Source organism: Dermacentor variabilis, chromosome 10 (assembly GCF_050947875.1).
Source record: "Dermacentor variabilis isolate Ectoservices chromosome 10, ASM5094787v1, whole genome shotgun sequence".
NCBI lineage: Eukaryota > Metazoa > Arthropoda > Arachnida > Ixodida > Ixodidae > Dermacentor > Dermacentor variabilis.
This window is the reverse complement of record NC_134577.1, coordinates 80,433,537-80,459,112: the sequence shown is the minus strand read 5'-3', so window position 1 is coordinate 80,459,112 and position 25,576 is coordinate 80,433,537. Positions and strand designations below refer to the sequence as shown.

The following is a 25,576-nucleotide window of genomic DNA, read 5'->3' as shown; positions in this document are numbered from 1 at the left end:
GGCCACGTCGCAGATCGCCTTCAAGGCGCACGAGCGCCTGCAACGCGTCCCTAGGGCGTCCGCTAAGGGCGTCTACCACGGCGTCCACGATTCGCCTGGCCAACGCCGTAGTGGACGCCGCGGTTGGTTACCTCCGCTCTGCACGGAGCGGCGGGCGAAGCAGAAAACACCAACGGTAGAAATGCGCCTGGAGAGTCCACATAACTGCGGTCGCTAAAAAATTCGCTACGATATACTCTGCGCACGTTCGCTTTGCTAGCTTCATAAATATTCGCGTCTCACCGCGGAAGTATATAACGGAACCTTCAAACTAGATTTACCGGGGGGGGGGGGGAATAACGCGTGAAGACCGATACCAAGAGACTGCAGCTAACATACTCGATGTTGAAACGTAGGATGCTACGCTGTCACGTCACGTCTCCTTGACACAGCGTTTGACCGCGGTTGTACGTTCTTTCAGATCGCTCCCTCCGCAAAAGCCTATGCCGCGCTACAACCGTGGTGCAAGTCTCAGCGCTGGCGGGGTCAGCCAGCGACGAGACGTGGACGCGAACCACCGACCATCACGTCGCGATTTTGGCGCCTCAGTTGCGACGTGCGGTATCGGCGCAACGCAAGGACAAGCGCTTCTCAGTGCCGGCTCATCGCGTATACCTAAGACGGCTCACGGGAACCGAATGTCCGGTTCGCACGCGTTCATGCATCGGCAAACGGCGCTGCGCGTTGTCCGGACTCGTTAGAGGCGAGTTCGCGCAAACGCGGGCGCGTCGGGCTCAGTCGATGCCCTCTCGTCGGGTTCGCGCAAACTCAGCCATAGACGCCCTGCAGGCAGCTGTTCTTCAGAGCGCTGCCTTGTAATCAACACCGCAACCAACAAACCAGCCTTTTCCTGTAGAGTTATATATATCCTAACAATCTGGGCCGACGTTTTCAAGGAAAAAATCAAGCAAAAGGGGATAGCTTCAGAGTAATGGGGTGGGGAGGAGGCACTGCAATGGCTGGGTGACGTCACTGGTACCTCCTAATTTGATTTTCACATTGCAATTCTTCTTCTTCTTCTTCTTCTTATTATTATTATTATTATTAATTATATTATTACGACGAAGCAGCTTATGGCTAGGGTTCCGTGCATTTTCTCGTGTCGACAACAAAGCCGGCAGAATCTACGTCCTGCGGGAATCAATCTTATGCGAGGCAGCGTGCAGGGAGAGCCTGCCAAGTTAACGAAACGACTACGAGCGCACCATGACGCTCGGTAGCTGCATAGATACTGTCAACGTGGCAAACGTTCGTCAATGTTTCTCATTCGATCTGTGCGAGCCAAAGCTATCAGCATCAGCAATGGCTCGTGCCACAGCTCGCGCGTTCGTCGTCGTCGTCTTCTTCCACAGCTGGCTCCGTTGCCACTCATCGGGCCAGCGTCCCCAGGCTGACCCTCCCTCCGCGAAGGCGCTGACGGCACTGGCCCACTAAGGCCCCTAGATAAGACAAGTTTTATCTCGGGACCTTATGGCCCGCTGCCAGTCGGTGCGGGGATTTCGGTCTCAAATTCGTTGCCTCGATCAGTACATCGCGAAATGAAAACGCGAATCTATATAAGGACCGTGTAACGCGAATGAAAGTGGCTGTATGAAATTAAATGTGTGTGCGTACCTTTCGCCACGACGACCACCGGTCAAGACGATAGATGTGTTCCTGCGTTTGGTTCGAATTCTGTGCCACCAATTTGTCGTGGGCTACGCAGCTTCGCTGGTCATGCGCCTTCAAAGAGTGCAAGGGCTCACGAATTAATATTATTATTATTATTATTATTATTATTATTATTATTATTATTATTATTATTATTATTATTATTATTATTATTATTATTATTATTATTGACGATTGTGCGTTTCAACAACAACCTGATTATTGGAACAGCCCCCACATTTGGAGTACATGCTATGCTTAAAGCTCATCATCATCATCACATAGAAGACAGAAAAGAACAACGCTCGTCGCCATGGCCTCAAGCGTATTGCTGCAGCTTCTCCTGCTGGGATTTGTACATAAATCTGCCTCCATGCCGGTGAAGTGCGACAACCTGGATTTCACGGCCGACGCCGCGTACGTGAAGGACACGGCCATATCCCCGACAGTTAAGGCGACTGCATCAGGAAAGACACTGGTGTGCGAATTCAGCGTGCCCGATCCGCAGAAAATGGTCGAAGTGTTCGCCGTTGTCGTCGCTCCTACAAAGGTTGTTGGAGGCAAACTAGACGCACCGACACACCTGAGCGGAGGGATAAGTACGGCTCCTAAACTGGCATGGGAAACCTGTCCAGGACTTGCAAATCATTACTTGAAGAGTACTGGCACATTGAATGAACGGCAGGTCTCGTTTAACTGGACGGCTCACGACACAATCTTTACATCTGGCGCCACATCCGTTAAAGCTCAAATGTTCGCCGTGGTATGCCAAGAGCCCGCCGTGACAGCACCGACGAAGAAGCGCTGCTCTGACATAAAAATGTCGCTGCCGCAGAATCTGACGAAGACTGCAGTGAAAGGCTCCATGCCGGTGAAGTGCGACAACCTGGAGTTCACGGCCGACGCCGCGTACGTGAAGGACACGGCCATATCCCCGACAGTTACGGCGACCGCATCAGGAAAGACACTGGTGTGCAAATTGAGCGTGCCCGATCCGCAGAAAATGGTCGAAGTGTTCGCCGTTGTCGTCGCTCCTACAAAGGTTGTTGGAGGCAAACTAGACGCACCGACACACCTGAGCGGAGGGATAAGTACGGCTCCTAAACTGGCATGGGAAACCTGTCCAGGACATGCAAATCATTACTTGAAGAGTACTGGCACATTGAATGAACGGCAGGTCTCGTTTAACTGGACGGCTCACGACACAATCTTTACATCTGGCGCCACATCCGTTAAAGCTCAAATGTTCGCCGTGGTATGCCAAGAGCCCGCCGTGACAGCACCGACGAAGAAGCGCTGCTCTGACATAAAAATGTCGCTGCCGCAGAATCTGACGAAGACTGCAGTGAAAGGCTCCATGCCGGTGAAGTGCGACAACCTGGAGTTCACGGCCGACGCCGCGTACGTGAAGGACACGGCCATATCCCCGACAGTTAAGGCGACCGCATCAGGAAAGACACTGGTGTGCGAATTGAGCGTGCCCGATCCGCAGAAAATGGTCGAAGTGTTCGCCGTTGTCGTCGCTCCTACAAAGGTTGTTGGAGGCAAACTAGACGCACCGACACACCTGAGCGGAGGGATAACTACGGCTCCTAAACTGGCATGGGAAACCTGTCCAGGACTTGCAAATCATTACTTGAAGAGTACTGGCACATTGAATGAACGGCAGGTCTCGTTTAACTGGACGGCTCACGACACGATCTTTACATCTGGCGCCACATCCGTTAAAGCTCAAATGTTCGCCGTGGTATGCCAACAGCCCGCCGCGACAGCACCGACGAAGAAGCGCTGCTCTGACATAAAAATGTCGCTGCCGCAGAATCTGACGAAGACTGCAGTGAAAGGCTCCATGCCGGTGAAGTGCGACAACCTGGAGTTCACGGCCGATGCCGCGTACGTGAAGGACACAGCCATATCCCCGACAGTTACGGCGACCGCATCAGGAAAGACACTGGTGTGCAAATTGAGCGTGCCCGATCCGCAGAAAATGGTCGAAGTGTTCGCCGTTGTCGTCGCTCCTACAAAGGTTGTTGGAGGCAAACTAGACGCACCGACACACCTGAGCGGAGGGATAAGTACGGCTCCTAAACTGGCATGGGAAACCTGTCCAGGACATGCAAATCATTACTTGAAGAGTACTGGCACATTGAATGAACGGCAGGTCTCGTTTAACTGGACGGCTCACGACACAATCTTTACATCTGGCGCCACATCCGTTAAAGCTCAAATGTTCGCCGTGGTATGCCAAGAGCCCGCCGTGACAGCACCGACGAAGAAGCGCTGCTCTGACATAAAAATGTCGCTGCCGCAGAATCTGACGACGACTGCAGTGAAAGGCTCCATGCCGGTGAAGTGCGACAACCTGGAGTTCACGGCCGACGCCGCGTACGTGAAGGACACGGCCATATCCCCGACAGTTACGGCGACCGCATCAGGAAAGACACTGGTGTGCAAATTGAGCGTGCCCGCTCCGCAGAAAATGGTCGAAGTGTTCGCCGTTGTCGTCGCTCCTACAAAGGTTGTAGGAGGCAAACTAGACGCACCGACACACCTGAGCGGAGGGATAAGTACGGCTCCTAAACTGGCATGGGAAACCTGTCCAGGACATGCAAATCATTACTTGAAGAGTACTGGCACATTGAATGAACGGCAGGTCTCGTTCAACTGGACGGCTCACGACACAATCTTTACATCTGGCGCCACATCCGTTGAAGCTCAAATGTTCGCCGTGGTATGCCAAGAGCCCGCCGTGACAGCACCGACGAAGAAGCGCTGCTCTGACATAAAAATGTCGCTGCCGCAGAATCTGACGAAGACTGCAGTGAAAGGCTCCATGCCGGTGAAGTGCGACAACCTGGAGTTCACGGCCGACGCCGCGTACGTGAAGGACACGGCCATATCTCCGACAGTTACGGCGACCGCATCAGAAAAGACACTGGTGTGCAAACTGAGCGTGCCCGATCCGCAGAAAATGGTCGAAGTGTTCGCCGTTGTCGTCGCTCCTACAAAGGTTGTTGGAGGCAAACTAGACGCACCGACACACCTGAGCGGAGGGATAAGTACGGCTCCTAAACTGGCATGGGAAACCTGTCCAGGACTTGCAAATCATTACTTGAAGAGTACTGGCACATTGAATGAACGGCAGGTCTCGTTTAACTGGACGGCTCACGACACAATCTTTACATCTGGCGCCACATCCGTTAAAGCTCAAATGTTCGCCGTGGTATGCCAAGAGCCCGCCGTGACAGCACCGACGAAAAAGCGCTGCTCTGACATAAAAATGTCGCTGCCGCAGAATCTGACGAAGACTGCAGTGAAAGGCTCCATGCCGGTGAAGTGCGACAACCTGGAGTTCACGGCCGACGCCGCGTACGTGAAGGACACGGCCATATCCCCGACAGTTACGGCGACCGCATCAGGAAAGACACTGGTGTGCAAATTGAGCGTGCCCGATCCGCAGAAAATGGTCGAAGTGTTCGCCGTTGTCGTCGCTCCTACAAAGGTTGTTGGAGGCAAACTAGACGCACCGACACACCTGAGCGGAGGGATAAGTACGGCTCCTAAACTGGCATGGGAAACCTGTCCAGGACATGCAAATCATTACTTGAAGAGTACTGGCACATTGAATGAACGGCAGGTCTCGTTTAACTGGACGGCTCACGACACAATCTTTACATCTGGCGCCACATCCGTTAAAGCTCAAATGTTCGCCGTGGTATGCCAAGAGCCCGCCGTGACAGCACCGACGAAGAAGCGGTGCTCTGACATAAAAATGTCGCTGCCGCAGAATCTGACGAAGACTGCAGTGAAAGCCTCCATCCCGGTGAAGTGCGACAACCTGGAGTTCACGGCCGACGCCGCGTACGTGAAGGACACGGCCATATCCCCGACAGTTACGGCGACCGCATCCGGAAAGACACTGGTGTGCAAATTGAGCGTGCCCGATCCGCAGAAAATGGTCGAAGTGTTCGCCGTTGTCGTCGCTCCTACAAAGGTTGTTGGAGGCAAACTAGACGCACCGACACACCTGAGCGGAGGGATAAGTACGGCTCCTAAACTGGCATGGGAAACCTGTCCAGGACTTGCAAGTCATTACTTGAAGAGTACTGGCACATTGAATGAACGGCAGGTCTCGTTTAACTGGACGGCTCACGACACAATCTTTACATCCGGCGCCACATCCGTTGAAGCTCAAATGTTCGCCGTGGTATGCCAAGAGCCCGCCGTGACAGCACCGACGAAGAAGCGGTGCTCTGACATAAAAATGTCGCTGCCGCAGAATCTGACGAAGACTGCAGTGAAAGCCTCCATGCCGGTGAAGTGCGACAACCTGGAGTTCACGGCCGACGCCGCGTACGTGAAGGACACGGCCATATCCCCGACAGTTAAGGCGACCGCTTCAGGAAAGACACTGGTGTGCGAATTGAGCGTGCCCGATCCGCAGAAAATGGTCGAAGTGTTCGCCGTTGTCGTCGCTCCTACAAAGGTTGTTGGAGGCAAACTAGAAGCACCGACACACCTGAGCGGAGGGATAAGTACGGCTCCTAAACTGGCATGGGAAACCTGTCCAGGACTTGCAAGTCATTACTTGAAGAGTACTGGCACATTGAATGATCGGCAGGTCTCGTTTAACTGGACGGCTCACAACACAATCTTTACATCCGGCGCCACATCCGTTGAAGCTCAAATGTTCGCCGTGATATGCGAACAGCCCGCCGTGACAGCACCGACGAAGAAGCGGTGCTCTGACATAAAAATGTCGCTGCCGCAGAATCTGACGAAGACTGCAGTGAAAGCCTCGATGCCGGTGAAGTGCGACAACCTGGAGTTCACGGCCGACGCCGCGTACGTGAAGGACACGGCCATATCCCCGACAGTTAAGGCGACTGCTTCAGGAAAGACACTGGTGTGCGAATTGAGCGTGCCCGATCCGCAGAAAATGGTCGAAGTGTTCGCCGTTGTCGTCGCTCCTACAAAGGTTGTTGGAGGCAAACTAGAAGCACCGACACACCTGAGCGGAGGGATAAGTACGGCTCCCAAACTGGCATGGGAAACCTGTCCAGGACTTGCAAGTCATTACTTGAAGAGTACTGGCACATTGAATGAACGGCAGGTCTCGTTTAACTGGACGGCTCACAACACAATCTTTACATCTGGCGCCACATCCGTTGAAGCTCAAATGTTCGCCGTGATATGCGAAGAGCCCGCCGTGACAGCACCGACGAAGAAGCGGTGCTCTGACATAAAAATGTCGCTGCCGCAGAATTTGACGAAGACTGCAGTGCAAGCCTCCATGCCGGTGAAGTGCGACAACCTGGAGTTCACGGCCGACGCCGCGTACGTGAAGGACACGGCCATATCCCCGACAGTTAAGGCGACCGCTTCAGGAAAGACACTGGTGTGCGAATTGAGCGTGCCCGATCCGCAGAAAATGGTCGAAGTGTTCGCCGTTGTTGTCGCTCCTACAAAGGTTGTTGGAGGCAAACTAGAAGCACCGACACACCTGAGCGGAGGGATAAGTACGGCTCCTAAACTGGCATGGGAAACCTGTCCAGGACTTGCAAGTCATTACTTGAAGAGTACTGGCACATTGAATGAACGGCAGGTCTCGTTTAACTGGACGGCTCACGACACAATCTTTACATCTGGCGCCACATCCGTTGAAGCTCAAATGTTCGCCGTGATATGCGAAGAGCCCGCCGTGACAGCACCGACGAAGAAGCGGTGCTCTGACATAAAAATGTCGCTGCCGCAGAATTTGACGAAGACTGCAGTGCAAGCCTCCATGCCGGTGAAGTGTGACAACCTGGAGTTCACGGCCGACGCCGCGTACGTGAAGGACACGGCCATATCCCCGACAGTTAAGGCGACCGCTTCAGGAAAGACACTGGTGTGCGAATTGAGCGTGCCCGATCCGCAGAAAATGGTCGAAGTGTTCGCCGTTGTCGTCGCTCCTACAAAGGTTGTTGGAGGCAAACTAGAAGCACCGACACACCTGAGCGGAGGGATAAGTACGGCTCCTAAACTGGCATGGGAAACCTGTCCAGGACTTGCAAGTCATTACTTGAAGAGTACTGGCACATTGAATGAACGGCAGGTCTCGTTTAACTGGACGGCTCACGATACAATCTTTACATCTGGCGCCACATCCGTTGAAGCCCAAATGTTCGCCGTGATATGCGAAGAGCCCGCCGTGACAGCACCGACGAAGAAGCGGTGCTCTGACATAAAAATGTCGCTGCCGCAGAATCTGACGAAGACTGCAGTGCAAGCCTCCATGCCGGTGAAGTGCGACAACCTGGAGTTCACGGCCGACGCCGCGTACGTGAAGGACACGGCCATATCCCCGACAGTTAAGGCGACCGCTTCAGGAAAGACACTGGTGTGCGAATTGAGCGTGCCCGATCCGCAGAAAATGGTCGAAGTGTTCGCCGTTGTCGTCGCTCCTACAAAGGTTGTTGGAGGCAAACTAGACGCACCGACACACCTGAGCGGAGGGATAAGTACGGCTCCTAAACTGGCATGGGAAACCTGTCCAGGACTTGCAAGTCATTACTTGAAGAGTACTGGCACATTGAATGAACGGCAGGTCTCGTTTAACTGGACGGCTCACGACACAATCTTTACATCTGGCGCCACATCCGTTGAAGCTCAAATGTTCGCAGTGATATGCGAAGAGCCCGCCGTGACAGCACCGACGAAGAAGCGGTGCTCTGACGTAAAAATGTCGCTGCCGCAGAATCTGACGAAGACTGCAGTGCAAGCCTCCATGCCGGTGAAGTGCGACAACCTGGAGTTCACGGGCGACGCCGCGTACGTGAAGGACACGGCCATATCCCCGACAGTTAAGGCGACCGCTTCAGGAAAGACACTGGTGTGCGAATTGAGCGTGCCCGATCCGCAGAAAATGGTCGAAGTGTTCGCCGTTGTCGTCGCTCCTACAAAGGTTGTTGGAGGCAAACTAGACGCACCGACACACCTGAGCGGAGGGATAAGTACGGCTCCTAAACTGGCATGGGAAACCTGTCCAGGACTTGCAAGTCATTACTTGAAGAGTACTGGCACATTGAATGAACGGCAGGTCTCGTTTAACTGGACGGCTCACGACACAATCTTTACATCTGGCGCCACATCCGTTGAAGCTCAAATGTTCGCCGTGATATGCGAAGAGCCCGCCGTGACAGCACCGACGAAGAAGCGGTGCTCTGACATAAAAATGTCGCTGCCGCAGAATTTGACGAAGACTGCAGTGCAAGCCTCCATGCCGGTGAAGTGCGACAACCTGGAGTTCACGGCCGACGCCGCGTACATGAAGGACACGGCCATATCCCCGACAGTTAAGGCGACCGCTTCAGGAAAGACACTGGTGTGCGAATTGAGCGTGCCCGATCCGCAGAAAATGGTCGAAGTGTTCGCCGTTGTCGTCGCTCCTACAAAGGTTGTTGGAGGCAAACTAGAAGCACCGACACACCTGAGCGGAGGGATAAGTACGGCTCCTAAACTGGCATGGGAAACCTGTCCAGGACTTGCAAGTCATTACTTGAAGAGTACTGGCACATTGAATGAACGGCAGGTCTCGTTTAACTGGACGGCTCACGACACAATCTTTACATCTGGCGCCACATCCGTTGAAGCCCAAATGTTCGCCGTGATATGCGAAGAGCCCGCCGTGACAGCACCGACGAAGAAGCGGTGCTCTGACATAAAAATGTCGCTGCCGCAGAATCTGACGAAGACTGCAGTGCAAGCCTCCATGCCGGTGAAGTGTGACAACCTGGAGTTCACGGCCGACGCCGCGTACGTGAGGAACTCGTCCATATCCGCGACAGTTAAGGCGACCGCATCAGGAAAGACACTGGTGTGCGAATTGAGCGTGCCCGATCCGCAGAAAATGGTCGAAGTGTTCGCCGTTGTCGTCGCTCCTACAAAGGTTGTTGGAGGCAAAGTAGAAGCACCAAGACACCTGAGCGGAGCGATAAGTACGGCTCCTAAACTGGCATGGGAAACCTGTCCAGGACTTGCAAATCATTACTTGAAGAGTACTGGCACATTGAATGAACGGCAGGTCTCGTTTACCTGGACGGCTGACGACTCAATCTTTACATCTGGCGCCACATCCGCTGAAGCTCAAATGTTCGCCGTGATATGCCAAGAGCCCGCCGTGACAGCACCAACGAAGAAGCGGTGCTCTGACATACAAATGTCGCAGCCGCAGACGCTGACGACGGCTGCAGTGCAAGCCTCCATGCCGGTGAAGTGCGACAACCTTGAGTTTGTGACGACCGCGGGATACGAGCAGGATAAGAGCGTCACTTTGCAGATTACGGTCATTGGGTTTAAAAATACGATTACTTGTACCGTCAGTGCTCAGAAACAGAGAATTAACAAGATTTTTGTCGTCGTGGCGAAGTCAGTGATAGGAGAACCTTCTCCTACTCGTGTAAGCGGTCTCTTAAAGGGTGTATTTTCGGATATGATTCCAAGGATTGGAGTAGGACAGGAGACTTGTTCCACGGGAACCTCGATATACCTGAAGAGCAGCGTCGACTTGAACGTCCAAAGCGTTGGTTTCAAATGGGAGATCGACGAGTCGCATCTGACCGGCATTCCAGTAAGGGTTCAGGTGTTTGCAGTGGTCTGCTTCGTGGATTCTGCGCGGTTGCAAAACAAGTGCTCTCCTATCAGGGCGTCGGAGTCGGTGACGCTGAGCAGGCTGGATTATTTCAATCACCGCGTGCGAAGGAGGCGTCGCCCGAGGGCTTCGAGCCGTCCAACTGTGCCTGCCATAGGTGCACTACTAACGCTCATCGCTCTCGTGACTGCAGCACTGGTACTTGGTGTTCCCGGCGGACACTTTCTTTTGTTAGCTTCAACACTGTGATGAACTGGTAACTCTTGTTTCTCGTACCTTCTGCTTTTCTCTGTGTCACAAACAGTAAAAACTTTGTTACATGAATATGTTTTTGCCGAAGGTGTGTGTGTTTCTTTGTCTCTCTTTTTTATGAGCAAGCGGTGCGTGGTAAATCTGCTTTAAAACGAGGACTTCCTTGCCTCTTCCTCCCACTTTTCAGGTACCAGCTGCTGTCTTGCTCGACATGACGGCAGCGTACGTGGTGCTAACAAGCACCGCATATAGGGCAAACCGAAGTGGCCCACATTGGCAGCTGATGCACCTAAGACTGAGCTAGGACACACCGTGGTCATAGTGCTGTCGTGTTCGTTCATTCGTCATCATGTCGTTCTTCCGTCGCATTCACTTTGCCTTCGTCACCGCTTTCTCACTCTAGTCGTCGCGCCTTCATCATGCCGAGCCGTCTTCATGCTGTCTTCACTGCGCCGTCGTCATACCAGCGTTATCCGCGCGCGTTCTTATACAGCCGTCTCCATTTTGTTTCAGTGATTCCAGTGCCCTCATGTCTTACTCGTAACGTTGTCGTCATCGCCCCATCATCGTCATTGTTGCTTCGTCATTCACTTTTCATGCCGTCGTCGTCATACACCTTAGTCCCTTCAGCGCCGCCGTATCGTCGTCGTGATGTCATTGCCATCGTTGCCTAAGGCCCCGCGCAATCTCTAGTTCTAGTGATCGTCACGTAGGGCGAAAAAACAACCACGGCGCGCATAGAGTCAACTGACTCCGGAGGCGAAGCGCTTCAATGTGGCCGTGCATTGAAATCGGCAACAGCAAGAGCGCCGCCATCTTGCTATGCTGGGGAGGCGCGCAGGGGCCGAGGCGCGATCCATAGGGGACGCGCAGCCAGCGCGAACCCGAGGCTCTCTCAACATGGCAGTGGCATCTGATTCAGAAGCCTTCAAACGCATACCCTTTCACGTACCGTTAGCTTTACATAAAGGTATTATAAATAGCCATAGGTTCATTCCTAAAGGAAGCCAGTTCCACGCAGTGAAAGCTCTACGTACTGCAAAGCAGATGTTCGCTTTCTAAAGTTTGAACTCGCGTTTAGTGCGATTCTCGTGAAAGTATTTTGCCTCGTTGTCGTCGTTTTGCTAGATTCGAACTTCGCCCACTCTTCAGTTGCGGGAAGCTGCGATAAAACCACAGTCTGACACACACCTTGCAGCTGTGGCCGCACTCACGGTCGAGGAATTCTCTCTTGAACCGTCCATCGGCCCCCTCTGTGGGAGGAATCTCGCTTACGTCGAAGTCGCTGCTCAGCCCCATACTCTCGAAGTTTGGGTTAGCTTACCTCTGCTGACGCTTGACTTGGGTTGCCTTCTCTTGAAAATGGGGCTTGCCTTCACCGGCGCTTGGCTTGCGCTTCCCGTTCTCGATCCTCGGCGGTAGCAGCTTCCCTACGCTGGCTCTTTGCCCGACTTAAAACAGGCTCGACTTAAAACAGCTCCGCTTTTAAACCATACGAAATGAACTTTGTACATTGTCCACACGTACGTGCTTCGTGTAAATGCTCCTTTGTGCATGACATTTTGATTATTTTAGCACTGCAAGAATTAACAGTAGTAACTTGGCAGCGTCTTTGAGGTTGCCATGGAGGAAGAAAAAAACTGAGGCAAGGCTCTACCTCATCGGCATGCTATAGGAGAAAAGTGTGGAGGAAAGCATGCGGTATTCTTCGCTGCAGCGGCCATGTTGTCGGGGCAGAATGGCAGTTTTGTAAGGCACTGTGTTTATAGGTGCCCTGCCCCGTAGGTCTCATAACGTGGCAAAGGCGACGTGTGCGCAGGATTGCCTTAGTATCAGTGGTTCGTTCCGCTGTGTTATCTAGGTCGTGCTCTCCCGGCTGTTGCCGTGGCCAGGTGGGGACCGAAGATGTAAAAGCGTGAAACGACCGCGCATGCAACCACGTACCACAACAGGAACAAATGACGATCTGGGAATCTATTTTCCCTCTTCATCGGATCCATGCTAACGTGTACTCACATACTGAAAGCGCTGTGCTTCAGAATATGTACGATAAACGCCAACGCCTTGCAGGCCATTAACAGCTGCGCAGGTGCGCTGCTTTTGACGGTGGACGATGCATTTGTGGCACGTAAAACAGCCATGTCGAAGGATGGCAAAGAAAGACAGGAAGCACGCCGCTTGCGTGCTCCCCAAGCTGTCTACTAGCACTAACTGCAAGGAGCATTAGCTCAGCCACCAGCTAGTAGCATTTTCTTGTAAGCTGTACTCTAGACTTAGGCCTCTACAAGCCGGCTGGTAGGCCAGCTAATTCTCATCCCGCTTACGGCTAGTAGCCACCTTGAGAAGTAGCGCTGTAGCTGTGGTGCAGACATTCAATGTTCAGGCTTGTTTCCGCGCCGCAGGTGCTATAGTTAGCTGTGCCTACCGTGTTTGCGATCCTGGAAGGTTGAATTTTTATTTTGCATGTCACTACAAAAGCACAAGAAATATCGCAGTGCATGTAAGCGCGATCGCATCGCATTGGGAATTCAGAGAAATGGAATTTGCTGCGAATCTGCTGCGCTGCAAAGTAGACGTCTACTTTCCAGCTTGCTTTATCTAAAGCCACAGCTAGTAGCATTCTCTTATAAGCTGTACTCTAGACTTAGACCTCTGCAAGCCAGCTGGTAGCTCAGCTAATGATCCTTCCGCTTACGGCTAATAGCCCCCTCGGGAAGCACTGCTGTAGCTGTGGTGCAGACATTCAATGTTCAGGCTTGTTTACGCGTCGCAGGTGCTATAGTTAGGTGTGCCTAGCATGTTTGCGATCCTGGAAGGTTGAATGTTTATTTTACATGTCACTAGAGAAGCACAAGAAAGGCAACGATCACAGTAAAATTTTCACTTTGACTGTGGTCAGTGTCTTTCTTGTCCAAATTCCCTACCAGTAGTGCTGTTGTCAAGCCACTGACTTCATGCCACTGTAGTATTGCACAAGCACCTAATTGGCACCCATTTAAAAAACTTATACAGTGCAACAAAATACTTTTGGCAATACCGAGCACCACTACCGAAATAGTTGTCCCAACGTTCACGAAGAAATGTATTTGTTCTCTTCGTATTATTTCGCCATACATTTCTTCTAAACTGCAAGACAACAGTTTTGGCCTAAGCTCATCCATTTCTAGTGATCAAATGGTGTCAGCATTCACCAACCTTAACGTGCACTAAAGCTGGTGATGGCGCATTACTGGAGGTTTTACGCCTGCCGTCGCGAGAGCGTAGCAAAAAGAAAGGTTCATTATGCCCCTTTATTTTTAAGGATCTAAAATACAACCCAAACAAGTGTTGCAGTTCAGCATAAGCACATATTGAGTACAAATTGCATATTGTAGTCCTCTAATTTTGTTCAGCCGTTCGCAACATTCGAGCAGCTTGTCTGTAAATTGTTCTACATCTTAGGAGTCAGAAAGGGCCCCTGTTTTGTGACACTAGTGGATCAGTATTAGCACACTACACCACGCATACCGGCTTTTGCTGTGCACTTAATGAGCCTGTCTGCCTAAAATATTGCAACAACTCTATGGTTGTTCTTGTACCACAGGCTATGAGTAGACGAGAAGAAAGGGGGTTAACCGAGGGGCCCAATTTTTATTAGTCATATCATAAGAAGCCAACAAACACTGACACCAAGGACAACATAGGGGAAATTACTTGTGCTTAATAAATGAAATGAAGAAACGATAAATTTATGGAAATTAAAGTGGATGAAGAAACAACATGCCGCAGGTGGGAACCGAACCCCCAACCTTCGCATTTCGCGTGCGATGCTCTACCAATTCAGCTACCGCGGCGCTGTTTCCCCATCCACTTTTCTTGGGTATTTATGTGTCCTAGTAGAACCCTGGGAGTGTTAGCCAGCGCCACCACTCACAGACCTTGGCGGCGGATGTGGAACGTCCTTCTTGCCCCAGGCGTCACGAGAACGTGATCTTTTTGGGTGAAGGCAACTGGTCAATAAACCCACATAGGCTACCTGAAGGCACCAGTGTTGCCGGATTCGAGACCCTCGTTATGTAATAAACGAGAAGAAAGGGGGTTAACCGAGGGGCCCGATTTTTATTAGTCATATCATAAGAAGCCAACAAACACTGACACCAAGGACAAACAACATAGGGGAAATTACTTGTGCTTAATAAATGAAATGAAGAAACGATAAATTAATGGAAATTAAAGTGGATGAAAAAACAACATGCCGCAGGTGGAAACCGAACCCACAACCTTCGCGAAATGGTTGTGGGTTCGGTTCCCACCTGCGGCATGTTGTTTTTTCATCCACTTTAATTTCCATTAATTTATCGTTTCTTCATTTCATTTATTAAGCACAAGTAATTTCCCCTATGTTGTCCTTGGTGTCAGTGTTTGTTGGCTTCTTATGATAAGGCTATGAGTAGGTGGCACCTGATTTACATCTTAGGCCCCAGTAGACTTGCACATGTATTGAAATGCATGGATCCATATGCAAAATCAACGTATGCCATTTTCATGACTGAATACAACCAAGTTATACTACTATATATCGCCTAAGGTAAACTGCACTGTGAACGGTTGCATGCAGTACTAATGGCAGCAGAAGTGAGTGTGTGGAGAGCGCATCTTTAAGCTAGATAAAACAACATACATAAAGGCCGTTTCCTGTCTGTATACACAGACCTAACCCTCCATAATGACTCATAGGTACTAAAGGTAGCAGTAGAATATGCAGTTTATTTCATAAATACTGTAACGTAGATGAAGAGTCGGCATCGCTGTATTTACAAAATATATTCCGAGAAGTCACAGTCAAGATGGCACAACAACAACAATCACGAACGTGCTTCTTCGATCGCCATCTTCGTCGTACTGCTGAGCGCCTTCTCCAGACTGCGCGCAAGGCCTGTAACACGTGACCCCCCGCTGGTCGGAGCGCCGTCTCGGCGCTTAGACAAGGGAAGGGCCGTAGGCAGGAAAGTGCGGCTTGAGACGGCACGAGTGCGCAACGTCGCCGCGAGGGGCACTCAAGATGACAAGCGACCATCCAACGGGGTGATCTCGAGTGTCACCTCGGCGCGCTGGCGTAAAAACCTTGTCGGGCCCCGGAGTAGCGGGAAAGAAGTTTCGAAGACAGGCCGACGTGGTCGGAAAGGGGTCCAAAGAAGGACCAAGGAGCCCGGTTCGAAGTGAACGGTTCCGTGGTGGCTATCGCAACGGGCCTTTTGAGTCGGCTGCGAGGCAGAGAGGTTGTCCCGTGCGATGTGGGGAGCCGTTTGAGCACGAGCAGCAGCGTCTCTGCAGAAGCGTGCGTAGCTCGTGGAAGCAGTGTTTCAAAGGCCAACGCGGGGTGGCGGCCGAACAAGAGATAAAATGGGGAAAAGGCGGCGGTGTCGTGGCGGGACGATTTGTAGGCGAATGTCACATGAGGCAAACTTTTGTTCCAATCACGGCGGTCTGATGAAACCTACACGCATAGTATCAAGATAGGCGTGCGTCCGGGGCGTTCTGTAAGTCCATTAGTCTGCGGGTGGTATAGCCGGTGGTGAACTTGCGACGTGTGGAACAAGAGCGAAGAATATCGTCGACAACGTGTGAAAGAAGACCGCGATCTGTCAGCAGCTGCCGTGGAGCGCCATGGAGGAGGATGGCGTCGTGAAGCAGGAAGCCTGCAACGTCAGGGGCGCAGCTGGTTGGCAGTGCCCGCGTGATGGCTTATTGCGTCGCATAGTCAGTAGCTACGGTGATCCACTTGTTCCCCGAAGGAGAAGTCGGGAATTGTCCAACGAGGTTAAGGCCGACGCAGCAGAACGGACTAGTTGGAATATCTATAGGCTGATGTGGGCCAGTAGGCTGCAAGGACGAATGCTTGCCGCGTTGGCAGCACACAACCAACAGCGCAACGGTGCACAGAACGGTAAAGGCCTGGCCAGTAGAACCGACGTTGCACGCTGTCACATGTACGAGATACTCCGCGGCGCCGGCTGTTGAAGCATCGTGGAGCTGAAGGGGAGAAGAGTAGAACGGAGTGGTTGTAGGTGCTACGAGCAGAAGCTCGGCATCGTTGTAATTGGTATCGGGACGGTAGAGCATGTTCTCGCGGAGCGCGAGCAAGTTTAGGGACGGGTCAAAGTGATTAGAGCGTAGAAGGTCGATGTTACAGGCCATTCCCGCCCTCCGAACAAGGCGCTCAGCAGGACGACGAAGGTGGCGATCGAAAAAGCACGTTCGTGGTTGTTGTTATTCTGCCATCTCGGCTGTGACTTCTCTATGTACGTTTTGTAAATAAAATTTCGCGTATTCTTTATAAGCGTCACATCTCTGGTGGAGGCACTGCTGGGCGAGAGCTCGCTACGACGGAGCTCCGCCCTGGCTGTCGCTTGGATTTTTTCACAATGGCAGAGGAGGCAGCCTCTCGCTAGGCGGCGGGAATGACGATGGTTGTCAGGCTTGAGCGGCAAAGAGATCCAGGCACATTTTGCGGAGCCGATGACGTCAGTGTCGAAGACTGGTTGGCCATGTACAAGCGTGTAATTAAAGACAACCGATGGGACGCTACGGTCATGCGGCCGAATGTTGTGTTTTGCTTACAAGGAATAGCAAAGGTCTGGTTCGGGATTCGTGCAGCTGAAATCTGAAGTTGGGATTCCTGCAACCAAAAGATTCGTGATCTCTTTGGAAAAGCCATGGGTCACTGGCGTCACGTGCCCAGACATCTATGGAGTGCTACCTTTCTTACGAGTGTGTACAGGTTGCAGTGGGCCCCCTTTTCGCCAAGTGGATAATGGTGTAAATCGGTCTAGAACTCGCACCGTTGTATCTTCGGGTGTAAGGGCGTGAGTACTACATCTATTTACACCATTACTCACTTTTAAGGTTTAAATTCGTTTCCATTACCCTCCCCCCCCCCCCAACAAGAGAGAATACTATAAAATTGCTGACGTTGTGCTGACATACAGGCGTTCGGGCTTCTCCGTGAAATTCAAGAAAGTAGACATTGACCTTCCTTGTTTCTCTCTTAATAAGCAATCCATTACCACAATATGTCCGAAAATTGAGTCTCAGAAGAATGCTTGATCAGTAGAAACAAACCCGCCGTCGTTGCTTAGGGGCTATGGTGTTGGGCTGCTAAGCACGAGGTCGCGGGATCGCATCCCGGCCACGGCGGCCGCATTTCGATGGGGGCGAAATGCGAAAACACCCGTGTACTTAGACTGAGGTGCACGTTAAAGAACCCCAGATGTTCCATATTTCCGGAGTCCCCCACTACGGCGCGCCTCATAATCAGAAAGTGGTTTTGACCCGTAAAACCCCACAATTTCATTTCACCAGTACAAACAAATTAAGTGCTTCTCTGTGGTGCCCCTTCAGCGGTGCGAGCCAAACTGTGCGAGCTCAATTGCCTGTACTTTGAGTGAAAAGCACAGCAGCGGCAAACGCGAGATCATGTTTCGAGTTGACGTAGTAAATACGCAGTCAGTATACGTCACACACACACACACACACACACTGTCACGTGTACACACACACGCGCACACACACACGCACTTTCGTGTCCGCGGACAGTACGACGGCAGGTGCGCGCCCGGCGGGCCCTTTTCCGACGACGGGTTATACCTGCTTCGGCGCAGTGTCGGCCAGCGGTCCCCTGGCGGGTCCCCTGATGAGCAGCGGAGGCACGCTGCCCGGCGTTTTCTCATCGTCCGAGTACCGGGCCTGGATGCGCCGCGCGCCGTCCACTTCGGCACTGTACGAGCGCGTGGGACGCCTGTCCTCCGCAGCCTCTTCCACTGGCCTCGGCGGCAGGGCGGGGGGCGGAACCCTGCTGCACCAGCAGCACCCGCAGCTGTCGTCGTCGTCTTCCGGTACGTCATCGCTGAGGCGGCCCCTGCCCCGGGTCGCCCACAGCGCCGAGAGCCTGCTCGACTCGCTCAGACAGGTGAGGTGACACCGGCCGAAGGCGCCCCGAGCCGTACACGTTCCCCCCTCCCACACAAACAGCTTTTTGAAGCCTGGACGAAGTAAATAAAATCGCTAGGCGTCAGGGCATTGCGCCGCAAGATTGAAGCCAGGCGAGTCGGCTCAACACGTGATCGTCACGTGCGGATTGGCGGCGACGGTCGCCGTATTTTAGTGCTCGCACTCGGCAAGGCCGCAGAGTTTCTCACAATACTACTGAGAGAGGTTGATCTGGGTGGGGGCGGGGGTATTCTGTAAGGGTCCATCCACCTAGTGGACTGCCCATTTCGGCCGCTGCTGATTGGCTATTGCCGCTAGTCCTCTCCTCTCTCGTACAGTTGCATCCATTCAACAGCGGCCGAAATGGACAGTCCACTAGGTGGAATGTCCATTTCGGCCGCCGCTGATTGGCTAGGGGCGCTCCTCTCCTTCTCTCTCGTACAGCTGCATCCAATCAGCAGCGGCCGAAATGGACAGTCCACTAGGTGGACTCTCACAGAATACCCCCCGAGGTGCCACCGTTTATGGGAGTTTGCCTAACGGATGCTGTGCCGTCATGGGAATGACGGTATGTGGGTGTGCCCGGCTTGTGTCGGCTGGTTTTGAGCGAGGCGTCGCCTCAAACGTGGACATGGCTGAGCAGATAATGGGTTCCTAAAATAAAATCTTCATTAAAGGTTTTCATTCACCCATATTACATCCTCCGATGAAGTTTACTCGCCTGCAATGCATTATCAAAGGAGGAAAAGCAAGAGCAGAGGGGACACTGTCGCAAAGCGAGCGCCCGGGCTTTGTCGTCCATGCCCCAACTGTAGCGGCCTGCCGACACTCCTTACGTTTCATGTAACTGTACAGGAAAACGCAAGTGCTCTTATTAGAACAAATCACGTTTTTGCGTGTATTAAAGTCAGAAATTGCTTTATTACGTGCGTTTTCAATAGAAAATGAAAGAATTGCGACAGGCGGAATGGTGCTAGCCAGGCACCTCTTGAAGGGGTCCTGGCTCTCCGAGAACAATGACAATCCGAAGCTACCGTATACGGGCATTCCCATACATACAACTACGCCGCAGTGCCGGTGTTCCGTGTAGATAATATCGTCAGAAGCTCTATGCTGCAGGCAGAGCAATTGAACAAGAATGCACCCATTGAAAATTAAGGGGGAGGGGGGGGGCAAACATGCTCGGTCAATATAGGACGTGTCTGGCAGGTCACGTGCTGGGCCAAATTTTCGAGAGAAAAAGCGAAGGGAACGGCTTCACGGAGAATTCTCTCGCCAGGGCTGGCTGCATAACGTAATGCTCCCTCCTAGTTTATTGGTGCGAAAACATTACATGTCTCATGAGGCAGAGGAGCAGGCGTTGTTGTCCGCAACGACTGGCACCAAAAATCAATGTGACGTCACCAGCGTCTTGTATAACGTCAATAGTAACACAGAGAAAGTTTGAGCAGGTGAGTTAAGGTGCAGTAAAGTGAATAAGGTGAAGTAAAGTGCATTAGGGCGAATTAAAGTGGACTAAGGTGTATTAAGGTTGGTACAAAGTAGGGCAAGGTGGATTAAGGTGAGTTAAAGGAGATAAAGGTGAATTAGGGTGAGTCAAAAGCGCAAGCACGTTGTTGTACTTAAGAAGACTTTAATGGTGATAAGTAAGAGAAGTCATAATGCTTTCGCATTCAAACTACGTAAGGATACTTAAGTGACTGTCATATTTTTTCTGCCTCCTCGCTTTAAAGGGACACTGTAGGGAAATATTTAACCAGTCGTAAAGGTAGCCTTCGCGCTATGTCATGGAAGCAGCTTCACACCGTGCTTGTGCTCCGACGTGGCGGCTACGATGACGTCAGTGCGAACTGTGACTTAATAAATTACCCTTCTACAATACGAGGCCCATCCGATTATGACGGGAAGCTTGGTTAGCCAGAGAAGATAACAAGCATGAAAGACAGTAGGCGACGCTGCCATTAAGCTCGCGTACCAGCTCTAGGTGACGTAATGAATTTGGACAGCGCCCGCTGGGGCCTAGTTACTATTTTACCGAAAATAATACGACATTGTATACTAAAGAAAGAAGTCCCTGATGAATAAACTTGACAAGTTTGTACGACTGTTGTCCGATCCGGACGTCCTCAGTTTTCTAAATGTATATCTCTCTCTTCGTGCACCCGCCGTGGTTGCTCAGTGGCTATGGTGTTGGGCTGCTGAGCACGAGGTCGCGGGATCGAATCCCGGCCACGGCGGCCGCATTTCGATGGGGGCGAAATGCGAAAACACCCGTGTGCTTAGATTTAGGTGCACGTTAAAGAACCCCGGGTGGTCAAAATTTCCGGAGTCCTCCACTACGGCGTGCCTCATAATCAGAAAGTGGTTTTGGCACGTAAAACCCCAAGTATTATTATTATCTCTCTTCGTGCGCTTGTAACTGTATCGATCGAAAATGAATAGGTATGCCCGACATTCCGTGCATTGTTTCGTTTTCCTCAACGCGGGCTCACCTCGCAGGAGCAGCAACAGCTGCAGCTCCAGCAGCAGCGCAGCAGCCTCCTGTCGGGCCTGCCGGCCTGGGGCTCGAGCAGCCTGGACCTGGGCTCGAGCGTCGGCGGCGGTGGTGGTAGCCTGCGGCCCATGGGACGCTCTTCGTCGCTGCTTTTCCCGCGGCCGCTTCGGCTGCCGCACGCCCTGAGCCTCGACTACGTGCGCGCCGAGGATCGAGCCCTGTGTCTCAACCCCAGAGAGTTCCTCAAGTACAGGCCCGAGAAGGTGCGTCTCACCCCGGTAGTCCCCCCCCCCTACAGACCCTTTCATCCGTGCAATAGGTGCACCGTGTTTGTGAGCTCAGCAAACTACCGCCCACGCGATTTTTCAATACCTCGATTTGCTGACGAAAACGACAAAGTAGCAGTTTCGCCCGAAAGCACAAGCATTAATCGCGATAGGAAAGTATCACACAAATGCAGAGGTAAGGTCCGCGATTTCGTCGGCCGCATAAACTCCAGTAAACATTATGTTAATTAAATTATCAAGCACAGTGTCACGCGCGCAGAGACAAACGCCAGCAGATCTCACTCGATGACGAGGAACACTCGTTTTCTCTACTCCGGCGCGATGAAGAGCGCAAAACAGAGGGGAACGAACGTTCCTGCTGCTTCTCCCTTCAACGCGTCTCCGAAACATGCGATTACGCTACCTCCGCCACAAGGCGGGCACGAAGACGGCGCGTATACAGCTACTAGCCATATCGGCTCGCCCGGCCTTTCAACCCGCCAGCGATTGTCTCCAAAATAACGCGCAGGCTGCGCAGCGCACGACCCAGTAAAAGGAGACGTGCGACCACTTGTCCCCGCCCCCCCCCCCACTCTCCTAGCGCTCCCTTAATCGCGGGGTACCTCGCGCTCACCTCCTCCCCCCCCCCGCATTTCGCCTACTTTATCATGTCAGCTCCAACATTGGGCGCGCATCAAGCCACCAACCTTCTCGGCTCATCCTCGCACGCTTCCCCTCGCATTCACAGCTCCCGGCGTGCTGGGCGGGATAGGATCTTATCGCACTTGGTCTTTATGCGGAATCTCACGGCGACGACGAGGGCGAAAATGTGTCTGGAGTGTGCACATAATTCCTGGCGCAATAAAAATATTTTGCCCCGTAGTTGTCTATTGGTGCTACGTGCGTTCGGGTTCAAATCCAAGAAGCGCACCGCAGCGTTGAGCTCAAGCATGCGGTTTTCTGATGCACGTTAACAGCAAAATAATTTTTAAGCACATTGTAACTGTGTAGATTTAGAACAACTCGCGGCGCCTGCTGGAGACAGCCCGCTCACTTGTCGCGACCTCTGCCCTGGCGTCCCGCGTTGTCTTCGTGCTACAGCGTGCCCTCCTCCTTCTCCCCCTCCTTCTCCTCCCCCTTCCCCTGCTTTCCTTCCCGCGGCGGCGCCACAGGAGAGCGAGTCGGTGCTGGCGGGGGCCTTCAGCGGGCTGCTGTGGCTCCACCTGCTTGGCGCCCGCGGACTCAGAGGACACGGGCCCCGCGACCTGTACTGCGTCATCGAGACGGACCGGGCCCACAAGGCCCGCACCGTCGTTCGCTCGGGCGACCACTCCTTCGACTGGGACGAGGTACGACGGAATACCCCCCCTTTTTTTTTCTTCTCTGCACAATGCATATACACTATACAAGGAGACTAGAGAGAAAGCTGAGGAGCTTGAAGGGCTCCGGTTTCCTACAGTGTGATCACTGGCGACAGGTAGCAATGTAAAAGAAGTGTCAAATGGAGGTGTACACATGCACATTTATAGAGGCGTTATAACCTATACCGCGCAACAGCCAAAAATAAAGAAATAAAAACTGTCAATATAGTTAAACGCAGTGAAGTCATGTACTAATAATAAAGAACAACACGTTATGAAGAAAGACGTGCAAATAAGAGCACACGAAAGATGCACGCAGACTGAATGTTTATGAGAAGAAGAAAAAAAATCACATGCAATGCGAGTAATGAAAAGTATAAACTTGATCGATTGACGGAAATAACGATGCAAGGTATTGAGCTTGATTACTCAAATATACATGTCGCCCGTTTGTAGAATTTCGTTTCATATGGCTGGCAGTCTGTGTTTTAGCCTTTCTGTACGGCATACACACTTCCTCCAGCGGCGAACTCGTCGTACTACAATACGCCATTTTTATTCTGTGTAGTGCACCCGGTTAGACGAGCAATCCAGCTGAGAACAAAATCAAAGGACGAAGTCAGTGTATAGCTCACCTGTAGGTTTGCTAAGATTTGCTGCCGCGTTCATGATCTATTCGCTATTGAAACCGGCCGTGGTAGTGGCAGTGACATTTGCGTTCCGATGCTGAGAACGAGGTCGCGGGTTCGACTGAGAACGAGGTCGCTGCGGTGGCTGCATTTCAATGGAGCTGAAATGCAAAGAAAAAAAAAACGCCACCGTGCTTAGATTTAGGTGCACGTCGTAGAACCCCCAAGTGGTCGCACTTATTCCGTCGCGCCGTTGTCGTTGTGCCGTCATCGCCTCGACCACATCAACACACTGATGTCATCTTCACGCCGTCGTGCCGTCCATAGCAAAGCACGTCGACGACAATTTTGTACCGCTTTCGTCGAACGCCGCTATCGACGCCACCGGCGTACTCGAGAAGTGTTGCTAGGGCGACCATTTGATTGCTGGCAGGTCACATAAGTGGGGGAGTGGTGGAAGGTGGGGGGGGTGCTTTGACGACCATGTCAGAGAAGTTTCTGCAACAATTTTTCTTTCTGCGTGTTTCCCCTCGCCAGGTGTTCGAGCTGGACCTGGTGGACAACACGACGGTGTCGTTCCTGCTCTACAGCTGGGACCCGCAGTCACGCCACAAGCTTTGCTACAAGGGCACCGTGCACCTGCTGTCGGCGCTTCGCGAGGCGCCCGCGCACAGCCTCGCCCTGCGGCTGGAGCCGCGCGGGGCGCTCTACCTGAAGATGCGCTACCGCGACCCGCGCCACACGTTCCAGCGGACGCCCAACTACAGCGGCGGCGGCGTGTTCGGCGCGCCGCTCGACGCGCTCGTCTCGCGCGAGAAGGGCACCGTGCCGCTCATCGTGCACCGCTGCGTGCAACAGGTACGCGCGCCGACTGCGAGTTTGCTGCAGTGGGCCGGTGCTGACGTGACGCTTTCTTTAGACTTGTCGTTTTTCTTTATATGCTGCGGTAACTGAAGGTGCAGACACACTGCACTCTACAACAAAGAATAGAGTTGCAAGCTCCGGAGCGTCCTAATTTATAGGCTCTACAGTGACGCGTTTACTCGGACACTCGCACCGAGTCTCGTGGAACGTTGGCGATGTCGTCCTCAGGATTCTGAGGAACAAAAGGGCAGGCTACCCTGTCCAAAGTGCAACAGCAAAAAGGAAGCGGTCGGTGCGGTTCATCTTTCTTGGAAGTGCACTGCCACTGAAGACACTCAAAGCACTCACATGCAGACTATACTGGCGGACTACTTTCAGCGGCGATAAACGAAACTCTATGGGAGCGGAGATGAATCGATGTAGCCTCCACGTGCGACGCTTTCGCGTTTGCTCAGACGCAGAAGGGAAAACCGCAAAATAAGTCAACTTCAACGCTCAGTGGCGTATTTTGTGTTATTTACCCGTCGCAAGCGGAATGTTCGTGCTTGCCTTTGCCTATCTTGAACTATCGCGGATGAAACGGCGGAAAGATTCTTTAAGAAGCGCACTCGCTTTTGCGCACTTTGCCTGCGTAGTTTTCCTTCATTGCCTTAGAAATTTGTCTGTGGCCACCTACTGACCCGGATGGTCTCGCAGCGTGTATTCATAGCCCCCATTTTAATTCACTCCTCGCTTGTATCATGGATACTGCTAGATCAACTTAGGCCCTGAGGTCAGTACTTGATTTTTGAAATACACACGTCTTCACCACCACCAAGAGGCCAGATGGGCCGGTCTCAGAGATAGTGCAGTCTATGGTGCAATGTGGGTAATTTTCGATTTTGGCGCTAATTAGGCCCGCACCGTAATGTTTACGTACTCTGCGAGTAATTGTTGCTTGTTGGGGGAACCGCTGAAGCCACCTTTCAGGCACCAGTGCTTCGCGCAAGCTTTGCTTAGTCTAAGCGAATTCGCTCCATTTCCCGAAAAATGGGCCGTATGGTGGCTTTTCCGCCATATACGTATATCTGCGGCGGTGCACCCTTTACAGGAGCACAGTTCAATGTGGTTAATTCTTTGTTATATTGACGCTAATTACGACTGTATAGTTGACTTTGCCTGCGCTGCAACTAATACTTCTTGTGGGCACCCGCTAAGCCGCCATCTAGCAACCAGTACCTCGCGCGAGCCCTGCTTAATCTAAGCGAATTCGCTCCATTCCTCAAAGTGGGACGTAAGGTGGCTCTGCCTCAAAATACCTATATATATGGCGGTGCACCCTTTACAGGAGCATAGTGCAATGTGGTTTTCTTCATTATATTGACGCTAATTACGACTGTATCGTTGATTTTGCCTGCGCTGCAACTAATACTTCTTGTGGA

At 52.2% G+C, this 25,576-nt stretch overlaps 1 protein-coding gene across 2 annotated transcripts in view; it reads left to right on the top strand.

The window, feature by feature from the left end:
* Positions 1-25,576, top strand: part of RhoGAP100F (Rho GTPase activating protein at 100F) — a 155,413-nt gene that overhangs the window by 117,160 nt on the left and 12,677 nt on the right. For both annotated transcript variants that reach the window (XM_075673009.1, XM_075673010.1), the window contains exons 9-12: positions 18,214-18,521; positions 21,041-21,298; positions 22,474-22,650; positions 23,829-24,149. In XM_075673009.1, coding sequence (XP_075529124.1) covers positions 18,214-18,521; positions 21,041-21,298; positions 22,474-22,650; positions 23,829-24,149 — 1,064 coding nt within the window. The remainder of the gene's footprint in view (positions 1-18,213; positions 18,522-21,040; positions 21,299-22,473; positions 22,651-23,828; positions 24,150-25,576) is intronic.